This window comes from Narcine bancroftii, chromosome 13 (genome assembly GCF_036971445.1).
Source record: "Narcine bancroftii isolate sNarBan1 chromosome 13, sNarBan1.hap1, whole genome shotgun sequence".
NCBI classification, from domain to species: Eukaryota; Metazoa; Chordata; class Chondrichthyes; order Torpediniformes; family Narcinidae; genus Narcine; species Narcine bancroftii.
In genome coordinates, this window is record NC_091481.1 from 1,001,080 (window position 1) to 1,018,165 (window position 17,086).

Here is a 17,086-nt window from a genome sequence, read left to right on the forward strand (position 1 = left end):
AGCACAAAGAAGGTGGAGAAACCCTGAGGGTCAGGACTCTGACCTGAAACGGTGACTGGCCATTCCTCTCCATGATGGTTCCTGACCTGACAAGTCCTCCAGCTTCACCTTGTTTGCTCCAGATCCCAGCATCTGCAGTTCTTGGGTTTCCCCAATGTCCTGCTGAACATTACTTTCTTGTGCTATCCATCCCTCCCTGCAGCATACACTGTGCTCCAGCTGTGGGCTGACATTATCATTACAGATGTTGCAGGACCCTTGTTTTTGTATAATGGACAGCCTGCCACTGATCCACCTGCCCTGTGAGTTTCACAGACCTGTGAACAAGCTTCAATGACCCCCTTGACTCCTCTACCAGTGGGTCTCCACCTTTTTCGTTCCACTCACATCCACCTTCAGTAATGCCATCCTCTGCCACAGGTTCTCTGTGGTTAGTAAAGCAGTGAATTAAGCTGGAATGTGAGTGGAAAATGCACGTCAAGATCTACTGGTCTCCAACATTCATTGTGCATTCTTTTGCCCCTCCCCTTCTCCAAATCCACTCAATTCTTCTTGTGACACATGAGATACTGCAGACGCTGGAATCTGGAATTAAACACTAGCTGCTGGAGGAACTCAGCAGGTCGAGCAGCATTAGTGAGAGAGAAAGAATGGTCGACCAATTGGGTCAGACCCTCTCATCAAGTCTCGATAAAGGTCTGTGTCTTGAAACGTTGACCATTCTCTTTCTCCAGGTTGTGCTTTGTTCCACAACTTTTTGGTGATCTGGAGTGTGACATCTTGTGAAAACTGAAACTTCCATGATAACCCCCCAAACAGGGGGTTCTTTCTCCGATCTGTACACACTACAAGTTTAACGGTGGGAGTGACCTCGGATCCAAGAGACCAAGTCTGGAGGCTGGGACAAAATGGCTCGCAATGAAGAAAAGTTATAGGGAGGGAAAAAATAAGTACAGGAGTGGGGAAAGAAGAGATGGAAAGAGTGGAACCAGGTGGGAGTGGGGTTACCTCAAGTTAGAGAAATCATTGTGGATGCCATTAGGCTAAAGGCAGTCCAGGAGGAATGTGACGTTTCTCAGTTTGTGTTTGGCCTCACCCCGACAATGGATGAGGCTAAAGACGGACACGTCACCATTGGAATTAAATTTAGATTACATCACAGTAACAGGCCCTTTCAACCCATGAGCCCATGCCACTCAAATACTCCAATTAACCTACAACCCAGTATGTTTTGGACAGTGGGAGGAAAGCGGAGTACTCGTTGGAAACCCCTGCAGATGGGGGTGAACGTTGAGACTCCTTGCAGACAGTAGCAGATCTGAACCCCAGTCTGCCCACAATAGTTAGGAGAGTTGAAATGGTTTGTCTACAGGAAACTCCAGTTCAACTCATCACGGACCAGGTGTTAGGTGAAGTGGACACCCAGTCTGCGTCTGGGCTCCCCAATGTGCAGGAGGCCACATCAGGTACACGAGTGTAGGAGATTTCAGCATCTGCAGCTTCTCGAATGTAAACTAAATGTTCAGACAATAACAATTCACAAACTTTTGTTTTAGAAAATCCCACAATTGGTTTAATTTTAGTCAGGTCAAATGTCATTGTGTCAACACTTGAATGAAGCAGAAATACCTTCTCTAACCTGCTGTAACACAATCATGAAGCAATTCAAGATGTGAGGTTAGTTCAACTTCAACAGACTTCTCCTGCAGTGGAACCTTTGAGAAGCAGTTCTAACAACATCTTAATTTATGACTTTATCTACTCCTGACGTCTGAAAGATCATAAAATTCAGACAACCAATGGGCCAGGCTCTTCATATACATTTTCAACCTCTCGTTGCTGCAGTTAGAGGTTCCCACCTGCTTCATAAGGACATTAATCATCCCGGAACCAAGAAGATCAGAGTGATCTGCCTCAACGACTACAGCCCAGTGGCACTAACTTCTACTGTGATGAAATGCATTGAGTTGCTGGTTATGGCCAGAATTAACATGATCTGGACCCACTCCAATTCACCTATTGTCACAATCACTCCACAGTAGATGCAATATCGCTGGCTCTCCACTCAGTTCTAGATCACCTCAAAAACAGAAATTCATCATACGGCTACTCTTCATCAACTCCAGCTCGGTCTTCAGCACCATTATTCTCTCAGTGCTGGTCAAGAAGCTACAAACTCTAGGCCTCTGTAACCCCCTCTGCAACTGGACCCTTGACTTTCTCATCAAAGGCCACAGTCAGTACAAATTGGAATCAACATCTTCTCCTCACTGATCATCAATACAAGCGTACCCCAAGGATGTGTGCTCAGCCCACTGCTCCTCTGTGGGGCCAGGCACAATTCCAAGACCATCTATAAGTTTGCTGATGACACCACAGTTGTCGGCAGAGTCACAAAGGGCAATGAGGAACTGTACAGGGGGGAGAGAGATCCAGCTCGTTGAGAGGTGGTACAACAACAACCATGGACTCAACATTAGCAAAACCAAGGAGATGATTGTGGACTTCAGGAGGAGTTAGGAGAATACGACCCGGTCCTCATCAAGGACTCAGCAGTGGAGAGGGTCAAGAACTTCAAATTCCTGGGTGTAAACATCTCTGAGGATCTGTCCTGGAGCCTCCACTTTGATACAATCACGAAGAAGACTCGCCAACGGCTATACTTTGTGAGGTGTTTGAGGAGATTCAGTACGCCACCAAGGACTCTCGTAAACCACCAAGGACTCTCGTAAACCACCCAGGCCATGTCCTCTTCACTCTGCTACCACTGGGGAAAAGGTACAGGAGCTGAAAGACGAGCACTCAGTGGCACAAGGACAGCTCCTTCCCCACTGCCATCAGATTCAATGAACCCAAGACACTGCCCGACTTTGACATTCCTTGCACTTGTAGAGAACGGAGAACTGCGCAACTCCATTATTGAACCGGCATCTGTAGTTGCAGGTCTCCATGGGATCTGGATTTCCTGGTGGCTGGGGTACGCAAATGTCTTGGGGGGTGGGTGGGGGGGAGGTGATGGTGATAACGTGGCAACTGTATTTATTTAAATTCCTGTGAAGGTTCCATTAAACAATTCCGTTGGTTCAGCTCACAGACATCTCCTGTTGTGCCTTGTTCACCGCTCGCTATTATTTTTACTTTTTATAGAAATGTCATAAGATGTTCTAACATGAATGTTTGCCCTGCGACGCTGCCCAAAACATCAAATTTCATAACAATAAATTCTGATTCTGACCAGTAACAGGTCATTTCAGCCCACAAGTCCTTCCTGCCCAAATTACACCCAATTAACCTATAACCCCTGATACATTTTTTTTCGAAGGGTGGGAGGAAACCAGAGGCTGGGGAAACCCACACAGACACGGGGAGATCGTACAAACTCCTTACAGAAAGCGCTGAATTCAAACCCCAGCCCTGTTCACTGGGACTGTAAAGGCATTACGCTAACTGCCTGCCCCTTAGATTTGCACAGTGGCCTGTTGAAGTGAGCATCATTCCAGAAAGTGGGGAGAGAGGAAAGGGGGGGGGAGAGGGAGAGAGAGAGAGAGAGAGAGAGATGGAGGAAAGGAAATAGGGCTACATGGAAACTGGAGAAGATTATCTGGTCGAAAGGGCCTAGACGGAAAACGAGGTGTGGTTCCTCCAATTTGCAGGTGGTCTCAGTTTGGCCGTGCAGGAGACACAGCATCTGCAGACTTTGTGTTTCACTCGTTTTTCACCGTATGTTTTTGTTTATTCCTCGATTTCCACCAGGGCACAGCTAATGACAGCTGTTCAGGAGGAACACTGAGCTGGTTCTGGCTAACTCAAAGAATGAATGGTTTGAACATCATTTGAAATCAAGTAGGTACTTATGAAATAGAACATTCCACCAGGAAGTTGCATCGATAGGATCTCTTTCAGAGGACATTATGTGCAGAAAGTTGTTCTGTGACAAGACCTATGCCTCATTGCTCTGCCTTTATATCTAAAAATATTAATCTGTCCATTTCTACAGTGAAAAGGCTCACAACAAAATATGAAGACAAATATAAATCTGACATTGAAGTGTTTTTCAAAACATCTGCAGTCATGAGATCCAAGTATCTGGTGAGGAAAACCTATTCTCAATGGTGGTACATTAAAAACATCAATAAATCCACAGAGAGTGCTCACCACTGCAATCATTCTGCTCTGGTGCCCAATGAGATACATTAATGAGACAATACTTTTTAAAATATTGCCGCATTTATTCTTATACTCTGACAACATTATTGCTCTTCCAGAACGGCCCCCGAGAAGGTGGGAGGAGCTGCCACAGTGAAGGTGGTTCCCACTCTGCTGACAGAAGGCATTTGCAGGATTGAGACCACGCTGATGAAGGAATGCTGATGTCCAAATCAGGATGGAGTACAGCCAGAGTGGAACCTGCAGCGGATGGGGCAATCACAGCTCCTTCTCGACAGTCCTACTCCCTGTGCAGTGTCAGGCATAGAGCCAACCAGAGGTCAGTGCAAGAGATTGTCAGGTCAAATGCTGGCCGTTCAACAACTGCCAGCTCTCTTTATTTGTGCTTTAAAGGGAAACAGTTCTTTACATCTGTCACTGAGAATAAAGAACGAAGTGCAGCCAAATCCCGCCCCTGTAAAGCACAGGAAACATGCCTCAAGGAAGTCCATTTCTGAGCGGCAGTTGTCAGAAGGATCCTTCTCATCTCACCAGCTGCCATGAGGTTCTTTGACCACGTTAACAGGGAGATGCCCAACACAGAATGGTTCTCATCTGCTGAATCATTCATTGCTACAGGAGTGTTTCTCCCAAGACCCACCCTCAGGAAAGCACAAGAAACAGAGAAGACCTGCAGGGTTTGGTGAGGATGTGTGTGAAGGACCAGCACATTTGTCAAAGAGCAGTCTGCTCCCAGCAAGCAGGAGTTTCCACTTTGTGTCTTCAGTACACAGAGAAGATGATCGCATTTCATTCTCTTCCCCTTTAGCACTGTTCGGTTGTCAGTTCAAGTTTAGTACTTTTAAATGCATGTTTATATCAAGATGAACTTGGCAAGTACCATCAGAGAGCAATCACTCTAAATATACATTTAACCACACTCAAAAATGAATGCTGAGTGACATTTTAAACTTTAACTGGCCAACAGATTAAGGTGCTACAAACAATGTTCCACATGATGACAGCTTGAGAAACACAGACGTGTACTTCGATCAAGAGAGGAGTCCATTCAAAACTAAAGCTACAACAGTCCATTGTTCTGGCCAGAGTGAGTGGAAATGGGGAACATGATGTCAAGGTCAGGCACAGAGATCAGGAGGCACTGACAGGGTTGCATGGTTTTAGAATTCTCTCCTTCAGGATTTTAGAGGCTAGGCAGAGGGTGAAGGATCACTGGGTTTGGAATTCAAGGAGATGGGGATTACAGGATCAGGCTATGAAAAGTGATCAGCCACAACTTGATTGAATGTCGGAGCTGGCCTCCACGGCTGAATGGGCTCTTCCCATTTCCTCATCTTCGAATTTTCTTCAACATGCCTCAGGGATATTGGATCTGACAAGAGTCTGGGATCTTCATTCACCACAAAGAGGAGACGTGAACAATCTCTAATGAAAAGTTAAACCAAAGACATTTACTTCATGCAGATTCAATCAGTGTAACCGAGCTTCATAAATTCAGAAACTCTGGTCCAGAAGTAATCATCAAAAGTATTGTGGCAAATGTGTGTTGCCAACATGTTTGAATGTTTATCCTTCAAGTGTGCATTGTACAGAGATACTTTGTGCGTGCAAGAGAGAGCTCTCTTTCCATGAAAGCTTCCTGTGATATGTAATCTGCATTATTCATTTCTCAAGGATGATTCCAACCTCCTTGCTTGTCTGTCCTCTCGCAGATCACCACATTTAATCACATACCTCTCGCTACTCAAGCCCTGGAGCCCTATCCTGAGGGCTGTACACCTTGCCATCCTTTTCCTCGGGGGAGAGAAAGGGAGCCAGTCCAAAGAGAAATGGAGTGAGTAAAGTTTGGAGGGGCTGAGGGAGGGTGAGTGAGGTGGGGGTGGGGAGGGGTGCTGAAGGAGAAGAGATCCCTGTGGCACTGAGCATCAGCAGCAGGTGGGAAAATACCACTTCTGTACGTGTTCCGTGTTGGTCCACAGACAAGATCACTATCTTTTGGCACTTTTATGTGGTTTGGATGCCAACAGTAAAGTGTCTGCACTTTCCTTGATGAGACAATTTAACTCGTCAACTCCTCGCCTTCCTCAGGGGTTTGTGGAGGTTCGGGATGACATCAGAAACCCTGGCAAATTTCTACAGAGGTGCAGTGGAAAGTGTGCGGACCAGCTCCATCACAGTCTGGCCTGGGGACATCAATACCGAGCATAAATCCCTCCAAAAAGGTAGTGGACACAGCCCAGGACATCAATGAGCCCCCCCCCCCCATCCCCCACCATCAGAGAGCATCAGCAATCATCGAGGATCCACACCACCCAGCACACGCTCTGTTCTCGCTGCTGCCATCAGGAAAGAGGTATCGGTGCCATAGGACTCGCCCCACCAGGTTTAGGAACAGCTGTTCCCCTCCACCATCAAACTCCTCAATGACAAACTCAATCAGGGACTCATTTAAGGACTCTGATGTTTGCATTTTATTAATTTTTGTTCCCTCTCTGCATTGCAGTTTGTTTACATCTATCTATTTGTTTACAGGTGTACGTTGAGTCCAACTTTTTTCACTACCAACATGTGGTAATTCTGCCTGCCTGACAGAGAAAAGAAACTCAGGGTTGTATGTGATGTTATTTATTCACTCTGACAATAAATCTGAAATCTGAATCTGAGATGGTGGAAGGGAGTTGAATTTAATCTAGATCACACTGCTCATTCCTTAACACTCTGCTCAGTGAAGATCTTCCCACTGCCTTTCCTGTGAATGAATGAGAAATAACCTCAGGCTGCTGGAGTTTTCAAAGGATTCCTGCGATAACCTTGCCCAATAAACACATCACTTTAAATGCAGAGTGAATTCCAGGAATGAGCTCTTGCATTCAGCACACAAAACAACCTGAAACTGTCAAGCAATGCGATTTCAAAGGTTCTATTTTCCTCCAAGAGGCACAGGACAGCCCTATCCTTGCAACTGTTACCTTTATGAGACAGCTTGAGTCTGGGAAGATTCTGCTTCCACGTTTCCGCTGATGGGATGATCAACAGGAGAAATGTTCCCCACAAAAACAGGCGAGTTGGGAGCAGCTCCAGACTCCCCGTCCCAGCAGAGTTCTCTGCTCTTTGCATCCTTGTCTCCATCAAGAGCTCTGGGGATTCTTCCACCAGTGAAGTATCTGTAACAAGAGAAACAAAACTTACAAATCAACCAAACATCTCATGGAAGCCATGGCTAAATTTGTCCTCGTCTGGACTGAGTCAGAATATTCCGAGGTAAAGCCTCGCTTCTCGATTCAAGAGCTCAAGAATCCAGGCTGACACCCTCTTGGATTTCCTCGTTGTCAGAGGCACCAGGGCCTTGTCTGCCCTTGAGAATGAAAATAAAGATTCTTGTGATATCATACACAGAGAAACATTACACATAGAGATACTCCAGTCAAGCCAAGTTTATTGTCATCAGATTGTACGAGTACAACTCGACAAAACAGTTCTCTGGTCCTCTGTGCAAATCACGAAGACACACAACCAGACACAACACACATACTGACAACAAATACATTTTAAATTTAAATTTATACATACAGCTCGGTAACAGGCCATTTCAGCTCACGAGCCCATGGCACCCAATTAACCTATAACCCCTGGTATGTTTTAAACAGTGGGAGGAAACCAGAGCTCCTGGAAGAAACCCACGTCGACACGGGGAGAGCGTACAAACTCCTTACAGACAGCGCGGGATTCGAACCCCAGTCGCAGCCGCTGTAACAGCATTGCGCTCACCATGCTGGTCCGACAAGTATTTTGTCTGTACAAATAAATAAATAAATATTACTTTGTGAATATGAGAGTCTCAGAGGGTGACTGTGAGCTGTTCCTTTGGTCGTTCAGCGTTCTCACTGCCTGTGGGAAGAAACTGTTCCTCAGCCTGGTGGTGCTGGCTCTGATCCTCCTGGATCTCTTCCCCATTGAAAACTGCTGAAAGATGCTATGTAAGGGGTCCTCAATGATTCTTTTCTGCCCTCTTCAGACAACGATCCTGGTAGATCGTGTCAATAGGTGGTTGGGGGGGGGGGACTCCAGTGATCCCCTCTGCCACTCTTCTGGTCCTGTAGATCGACCTCCGATCCATTTCTCTTCAGCCACCGTACCACACCGTGCTGCAGCCGGACAGGACACTGATAGAACGCAGTCAAAGGTTGAATCTTTATCCCATGTCAAGGATGTTACTGCCATTCAGCTGGACAGGCTCACTTTGTTTCGGGCAGACAGGGTCACTGCGCTGTGTGGCACAGCCCACAGCGGGGATTGTGCATTTACATCAATATGGAATGGTGCAAGAATGCCATTACCAGCCACTGTTCAGCACTCATGGAACTTGTGGCTATCAGATGCAGACCATTCCACCTACCACAGGAATTCACTATACTCCATATAGCTGGTGTGTACATCTACCCAGCACAAATGCCAAGGAAGTGCTTACTGAACTGTATGGGGCCATGACTGAACTACAGAACACACACCCTGATGGTCTGCTCATCGCGGCTGGGGATTTCAACCATGTGAACCTCAAAACCGAGCTGCCAAAATTCCAGCAGTATGTGAAATTTGCACCGAGGACTGAGCCTTGGAGACACGAATATCCCTGATGCATATCGGGCAGAGCCCCACCTCCACTTCGGCTACTCAGGCCACATCTCTGTAATGCTAATCCCAGTATACAGAGAGCTCGTCATATACTCCAGACCAGCCAGGGAGCAGGTAGAGACCTGACCGCCAGGAGCCATCTCTGCCCTTCAGGACTGCTTCGAGAGCACTGACTGGCACGTTTAAGGAGGTAGCAACAGATGGAGTTCACATCAAGTCAGAGGAGTCCACAACTTCAATGATCAGCTCTATTAGCAAGTGGACAGATGGTGCTACCATGTTCATGACCATCACTACTCACCCCCACCAGAACCCATGGATGACACCAGCTTCTTTTTGCTGCAGTATTCAGCATTTTTTACAAAGTAATCCAAAGTGTGTGTGTTTTTTTTTTAAAAAAAGGACTGATATTCACCTCTCGAGCTAATTTTAATGTTCTTTTTAATTCTTTAAAATCAGTTCCTTCAGTGCTGGTGGACCAGTCACATCCTTCCTGAGCTTCAGGAAGCCTGCCCCAAGTACCACCTTCCGAAGGGCAAACTTAAACAAAAATTCTGAATTACGCTGCAAAGTTTTGAAATTCTTGGCCACATGCAAACCACTGAGAAAGAACATTTTAAGCAGGCAATTGACTTGTGCTGCTCCTCAGATCTTGGGCTGATGCTGGAGAAGAGAGTGAGGCACCCCCAGAAACACCCCATCATGGGCACTGATATTATTTGGAGTCATTAGTGGTTTGTGTTTATATCAAATCCTACGTCCTGCAGGGCTTATCTTTCCATAGCCCTTCACAAACTTCACTCAAAACTTGCCACGAGCTTATCTTGAGGATGGCTGTTTGCAGGCAGTCAGCAATGATGTCTTTCATTTCCTGACAGTTCCGATAACTCAATGCACATACATAATGGTGGCTACAAAAACAAAACAGTTAGCGAGTGCACACTTATCTGACAGCAAGCACGGACACGGAACACAGGACGACTGTGCTCCCACTTCATTCCTTTTGATTCGCGAGCATGTTATTTTTATCAGCAACTTCCCCAAATACAGGGAGGGAATGAGGTTCTGAGATCAGCCTCCCTCAGCAGCTGGACATCTGGATCCAAAACAAATCCCACATTCCATGAAGCACCCGATTCAAGTGACATTTGGAATTAATGGATTTTTTTTAAAACCTGCACAGTTCTTGCTATTGCTTGCCTCCATTTTATCACATCTCTGAGGACAGCAAGTGCTCGTCATCAGGCTGGATGGACGAGATTAAAAAAAAACACCTTGAAGTCAAAGTAAGAACTTCTGAAATGCAGCTCACACAATTCCTTCCACTTACTTTCCAAAGTGGGGCTGTTGGCCTGGCGATGAATTTTCAGGGCCATTCTTCTGCGGCTTGTCCTGGTTCCTGGTTATGCCACATGCTGCCAACTTTGCAGCAGGGACTGAACAGAATCTCTCTCATCCCATGATGTGCGTCCCTCCTATCAGCCACATGCACACACGACAGGCTGCACTGTGATCCACAACTTGGAGATCTCAGCCTCCTGAGCCTCGGCACTTGACTCATTGGAACATAAGAAAGAGGAGCAGGAGTCGGCCATCCAGCCCGTCGAGCCTGCTCCGCCATTCAATGAGATCCTGGCTCATTTCCACCTCCCTGCCTTTTCTCCTTATCCCTTAATTGCCCTACTATGTAAAAATCTATCCAACCTTGTCTTAATTATATTTACTGAGGTCACCTTCACTGCTTCAATGGGCAGTTAATTCCACGGATTCACCTCTCTCTAGGAAAAGCAGTTCCTCCTCATCTCCGCCCTCAAGCTACTGCCCAGAATCTTGAGACTATGTCTCCCAGATTTAATCTCCCCCACCACGAGAAACAACTTACCTCCCTCTATTTTATCTAAGCCTTTTATAATTCTACAAGATCCCCTCTCACTCTTCGAAATTCCAGTGAGTACAGTCCCAGTCAACTCAATCTCTCCTCATAAGCCAACCCCTTCATCTCTGGAATCAACCTGGTGAACCTCCTTTGGATTGCCTCAAAGGCAGTACATCCTTCCTCAAGCAAGGAAGGAGACCAGAACTGCACACAAAGCTCCAGATGCAGCCTCATCAGAACCTCGTTGAGTTTCAGCATAACCTCCCTGCTCCTAAATTCAATCTCTCTTGCAGTGAAGACCAACATTCCATTTGCCTTCCTGATCACTTGCTGCATCTGCAAACCAACCTTTTGCCAGAGTGCAGAGTGAGTCGATCACAGCATCGTGGAGAGGGGGCACCGCGACTGGATCCAGTTCAAATCACTGATCTCCACCTGATGACACATTGCTCAGGAAACCTGCACTTCACATGGATGATGTGATCATTTAATCACATTCACGGAACCAAAAGATGAGGGGGGAAAATCACAATAAATCCGCAGATGCCACGTAACGAGAATGTGCTGGAAAAATTCAGCAGGACAGGCAGCACCTGTGGATTTCGGCAGGTGAATTGTTCTTGGAACTTCTTTGCACTTTGACTCTTTTCTGTTTTTTGAGGGGTTGTTACTTGAGGGGAAGTACACATTTTTGTTCCAGCTTCGACCTCTGACCAAGGGGCTCAGATCAGAATTGCCCAGGTCTCACACTGGAAACACAAACTCAAAACACAAGCCTCCGCACCCAATACCTCAGCCACCGTAATTTACACCACCTCCAACATGATCCCATCACCAGATATCTTCCCTTCTCCTCCTCTCTCTGCCTTCCATAGGGTCAGCTCCTTCCATGACTCCCTTGACCACTCATCCCTGCTGACTAATTATCCCTGTGGCTCCTTCCTCTATGAACACAGGAGATGCTCCACTTGCACCCACACCTCCTCCCTCACCGCAGTCCAGGGCCCCAAACAGTCCTTCTAAGTGAAGTAACACTTCACTTGTGTATCCTCGGGAGTGATCTACTGCATCCTGTGCACTTGTTGTGCCCTCTACATCAGAGAGACTGGACGCAGACTAGGAGATCACTTCACTGTAAACCTTTACTCTGTCCTCATCAGTGACAGGGATCGCCCAGTGACCAACCATTTCAGTTCTCCACCCCACTCCCACACTGACATGTCTGTCAGGACCTCATGCACTGCCAAACCAAGACCACCCATAAATTGGAGGAACAGCATTCTCCAACCGGATGGCATCAACATCAACTTCTCCAGTGTCTGCTAAACCATTCTCGGTTCTCCCTCCCTTCCCCATCCCTCTGTCTCCTTTCCTCCAGTTCTCCATCCCCTTCCCTCTCCATTCACAGATCTGTCCCCCCTCCCCGTTTCCTGCTGTGCCCTCCCTCCCTTATCCACCTTCTTCCACCTACCTGTGAGACTGTGCTCCTCCCCCCCCCACCATTTTCTTCGGGCACCTGCCAACATGTACCTTTATCTTTGTTACACAAAGGACACTCTTTGACCTGCTGAGTTTCTCCAGTATCATGTTTTTACTCAAAACACGAGGCTGATGTTCTCATGCAGTATCCAGGGTGAGAGACACTCTCCCAGAAGAGAGGGGGAGGGTGGGTGTTGAAGATCCCATGGACTCTTCATAGTGGAACGTTATCTGAAGATCCTAGCCCCTATTTGTTCCCCATTCAAGACTGGGGATAAGAGAGATCTGGTCACTGTCACCTTCCTGTTGAAGGTAAAGAGGGCACCGTGTTGCCACTCCATAGAAATGCCTGTGGTTGGAAGGTCACTTTCATTCCAAGGTGATGCTCTTTCCTCTGCATGTGTCAGGACACCAGTGTGGTGGGCCTGCCGCTGGAGCGATGGGAAGAAAGCCAACTTTTTGTCAAGTCCATCTCGGCATTGGGGGCATGTGTTCCAGACGAGACTCCGCACTAGAAGGACAGGACAGAAATAATCCCAAAGCAGCTCCCACACCTCTGACCATGGAAAATAGAAGCAAAAGACCATTCAGTCCTGAGTCTGCTCCAACATCCAGTATGATCATGTGACCTCAATCCCCCATTCCTGCTTTCTCTCCAGACCCTTTGATCCCTTTCTCTATAAGAGCCACATCCAACTCCCTTATGCAAACCTATGTTCTGTGGCAGGGAGTTCACAACTCTGAGTGAAGAGGTTTCCCCTCATCTCAGTCTTCAATGGCTTCCCCCTTCTCCTTTGATGGTGATCCCTTGTTCTGGAACCTCCTTCCTGTTTCTAAACTGTCCAGTACCTGTCAGAATTTTATGCCTCAGTGAAATCCTCTCAATCTTCTAAATTCCAGTGAGTATAGCCCCTGTCTATCTGCCCATTATCCATGTGAGAAAAGGCCAGAGGGGTATCAAAGATTTCTTTGAATTTGAGCAGTTCTGTAATTCAACAAAATAAAAGCACATTGTCCTATTCTCCAAGTCTATACAGTGAAATGTGACTCACATAAAGAGGTTGTCTATCGTCAACCACACTGGCACCAGGAAAGGTCACATCCACCCCCCTCAGGAGGGTGTGCACTCAGAACAATGAGCTGGAGGCTACAGTGCAATAAACGGCTCTTCAGAGACCTAACCCAGAAACCTCAAACTTTTGTTGAGATTTATAGGAGGTTTTTCAAAAAAATGTTGCTTCTCTCAGTAGGTTCGTTTCACACCCTTTCCTTCTCATGAAAGTTCATGGCCGTTTTCTCACAGCCTGAAGCATCAGGAAACACAGTGAACTGTTTCTGTTCAGAGACTGCTGCTCGTTATCGTTAACAACACAAAAGTGGCACGAAGGGAGGAGATCTAAACTACTGGAGCCCATCAAGTTCAAAATATTTTCCTGAAGATTCAAAATCAATGTGCCCCTTTATGTTTATTGGTCTGGTGTTTTGAGAGAAGTTTAAAGGTAATTTCCCAAAAAAGCAAACCACTGGTGAGATTCTTTCACCTATTATATACTGCAGAAGATTCCAAACTCAAAGGTAAAGGCAAGAAAACAATTCAGCTGCCCCAATGCATCATATCAAATCTCCAGAGAAACAAAGTCTACAAATGTTGGAATCTTGAGAAAACAATGAATTGATGGAGGAACTTACTGGGTCAGACAGCGTCCACGGAGAGAAATGGTCAGGTAGCGTCCACGGAGAGAAATGATCAGGCAGCGTCCACGGAGAGAAATGGTCAGGCAGCGTCAACGGAGAGAAATGGTCAGGCAGCGTCCACGGAGAGAAATGGTCAGGCAGCGTCCACGGAGAGAAATGGTCAGGCAGCGTCCACGGAGAGAAATGGTCAGGCAGCGTCCACGGAGAGAAATGGTCAGGCAGCGTCCACGTAGAGAAATGGTCAGGCAGCATTCATGGAGAGAAATGGTCAGGCAGCGTTTCGGGTCAGGCAGCGTCCACAGAGAGAAATGGTCAGTTAGCGTTTCGGGACAGGACCCACCAATAATGCATCCATGGAGAGAAATGGTCATAAGATTCCAAATTCAAAGGTACAGGCAAGAAAACAATTCAGCTGCCCCAATGCATCATATCAAATCTCCAGAGAAACAACATCTACAAATGTTGGAATCTTGAGAAAACAATGAATTGATGGAGGAACTTACTGGGTCAGAACCCACCAATGCATCCACGGAGAGAAATGGCCAGTCAGTGTTTCGGGTCAGGCAGCGTCCACGGAGAGAAATGGTCAGGCAGCGTCCACGGAGAGAAATGGTCAGGCAGCGTCCACGGAGAGAAATGGTCAGGCAGCGTCCACGGAGAGAAATGGTCAGGCAGCGTCCACGGAGAGAAATGGTCAGGCAGCGTCCACGGAGAGAAATGGTCAGGCAGCGTCCACGGAGAGAAATGGTCAGGCAGCGTCCACGGAGAGAAATGGTCAGGCAGCGTCCACGGAGAGAAATGGTCAGGCAGCGTCCACGGAGAGAAATGGTCAGGCAGCGTCCACGGAGAGAAATGGTCAGGCAGCGTCCACGGAGAGAAATGGTCAGGCAGCGTCCACGGAGAGAAATGGTCAGGCAGCGTCCACGGAGAGAAATGGTCAGGCAGCGTCCACGGAGAGAAATGGTCAGGCAGCGTCCACGGAGAGAAATGGTCAGGCAGCATTTCGGGTCAGGACCCACCAATGCATCCACGGAGAGAAATGGTCAGTCAGCGTTTCGGGTCAGGACCCACCAATGCATCCACAGAGAGAAATGGTCAGTCAGTGTTTTGGGTCAGGACCCACCAAGGCCAAGATTTAAGATGAAGGTGAAATTATATTGATAAAGGAGGAAAGAAGCTAAAGGAGGGCCGCTGTAGCAGTAGGGCTTTGGACAGATGGTGTAAGAGGGGTAGACACAGAGAGAGAGGTCGGGGGAGAAAATTCAGAGAGAGGAATAAGTAGCAAGTAAAAGAGTAGGTAAAGAAGAGATGGAAAGAGTGGAAGGAGAAGGGGGTTGGCTAACGTAAAATTTAAAATGTCAATGGTCATGCTGTTAGGTTTAAGGCGGTCCAGGAAGAAGAGGATGTGTTGTCCCTCAGGTTTGCACTGGGCCTTACCCTGACAATGGATGAGGCCAAGGAGAGACATGTGTGGGAACGGCTATTGCAATGGTTGCCGACAGAAAGCCCAAGTTCGACCCACACCTAGTGCAGATGTTGGGCAAAGTTTGGTCTCACTGATGTAGAGGCCACTCCATATACACCAAGTGTAGTAGACCAGATGGGACAATGTGCAGGTGAAGATCTGCCCCACCTGGAAGGTCTGTCTGTGGCTCTGCATGGAGGCGAGGGGGACAACGTGGGACCAGGTTTTTCATCTTTTGCGTTTACTAGTTTCCAAGGGGGTGGAAGGGTGGGTGGGGAGGTCAGAGACAAAAGACAGTTGGGGTGGGGATGTGGCTGGTGAAAGGATTGCACTGAGGTTGGTGGAAGGTGAACTGCTTCCCCACCATATACCTACACGAGGACCATTCATCGACCAATCCAATTAACCAGCCAGTCTTTGAGACATTGGAGGAAACCCAGTCACAGGTAGACCGCGCAAACTCCACACAGACAATGCCCAATGTCAGCATTGAACTGGGGTCTCTGGCTCTGCATGCTGCATCGCACTGTTGCCCCAACTGAATGTCAGAGCAAATCAATCAGATGGATGGGTCTGGAATCTAATTAAGTTTTGGAAATAGGATGATACTGTTGAGGATTCTAGGCCTAATTTGCCATAAATTCTGTGATGCCATTAAACATGTGCCAAGGTTCTGAGCCCCATTTCATGCCAGTGGTTGACGTTCAGATTCTTTTCCAGCTTTGATGTCTACACTGTGCTAAAAGTAACTAAAAACTACAGCAAGATTAAATGCAAACAGGTTTGTATGGAACCCATCCTTGGTTCCAGCTACCTGTGGCAAGCACAGACCCCTTGAGATTTCTGGCTTGTAATTTGATGCCACTGATTCCCATGTTCACAGGGTGACAGGTAACTCTCTGGGCTTGAACTCACTCCCGTGCTGGGAAGGTGTGCTGTGGTTAGACGTCCAGATTTGAATATCAAGGGACGACAGCCCAGGCAAAATAAACCCATGAACGCAGCTCTGCACCCTCAGTGAATCAGCCCCTGCCCTACTTTCCCAGGACACGTTTCAGGCTCATGTCAAACTTGTGTCTAATGGGAATGTGCATATGTCCCTACAAAAGGGAGACATGGTTGCTGTCATGAAGGTAGGTGGAGCAGGAAGGTGTGAATAGATATGTTCAGGATCAGGGAGCAGGGATGGTAAACAACGTGACAAAATGTGAAAAAGCCTCATTGATGAGCAACTGTTCGAGGGATCTGGTGCAGGACAGGTCTGCAGGGACATGGAGTAATTAGGAAAAGAACATTGTTTATTCCCATGAGAATCAAATGCCTGAAGATTTTATTTCTGTTACACAGAGCAGCAGGAAGGGCAGATCTGGAGTTAGTGTACAGTTTTGACCCCTTTAAGAAAGGGAGTTTGTGTGTTGGAAGTGGTTCAGGGAAGGTTTCCTTGGCCAGTAACAAGCATAGCCTCAAGCTGGTCTCTGTCAAACACATCGGAAGGAGGACCAGCAGCCCTTCAGATGGCGGTGCAGCAAGGGAACTGCCCCAGAGCTCTGGCCTCCTTTGGAACCTGGGTCACCCACCCATCATGTTACCCATGCATGGGGGAAGAGAGGTTGCTGCATCATCCAAATGTTTGGGGAGGTCCCTTCCTACAGCCCCATCAGCACCGTAAGAGACCGGGGGGACCACATGGAGGGGGAAGAGAGGTTAATAACTCCATGATGACCAACAAGACCATGGAGGAGATGGAACGATTTTCTTACCAAAAATAAACT

The 17,086-nt window shown here is 47.3% G+C and overlaps 1 protein-coding gene across 3 annotated transcripts in view; it reads right to left on the minus strand.

Annotated features, from left to right (window-relative positions):
* sema3d (sema domain, immunoglobulin domain (Ig), short basic domain, secreted, (semaphorin) 3D) overlaps positions 1–17,086 on the minus strand; it is a 188,730-nt gene that overhangs the window by 119,004 nt on the left and 52,640 nt on the right. For 2 of the 3 annotated variants that reach the window (XM_069909344.1, XM_069909343.1), the window contains exon 2: positions 7,137–7,331. In XM_069909344.1, the coding sequence (XP_069765445.1) occupies positions 7,137–7,296 (160 nt within the window). In that variant the 5' untranslated portion in view covers positions 7,297–7,331. Of the gene's footprint in view, positions 1–7,136; positions 7,332–10,129; positions 10,233–17,086 lie in introns of those variants that run through there. The other variant, XM_069909342.1, reaches the window with a different exon arrangement.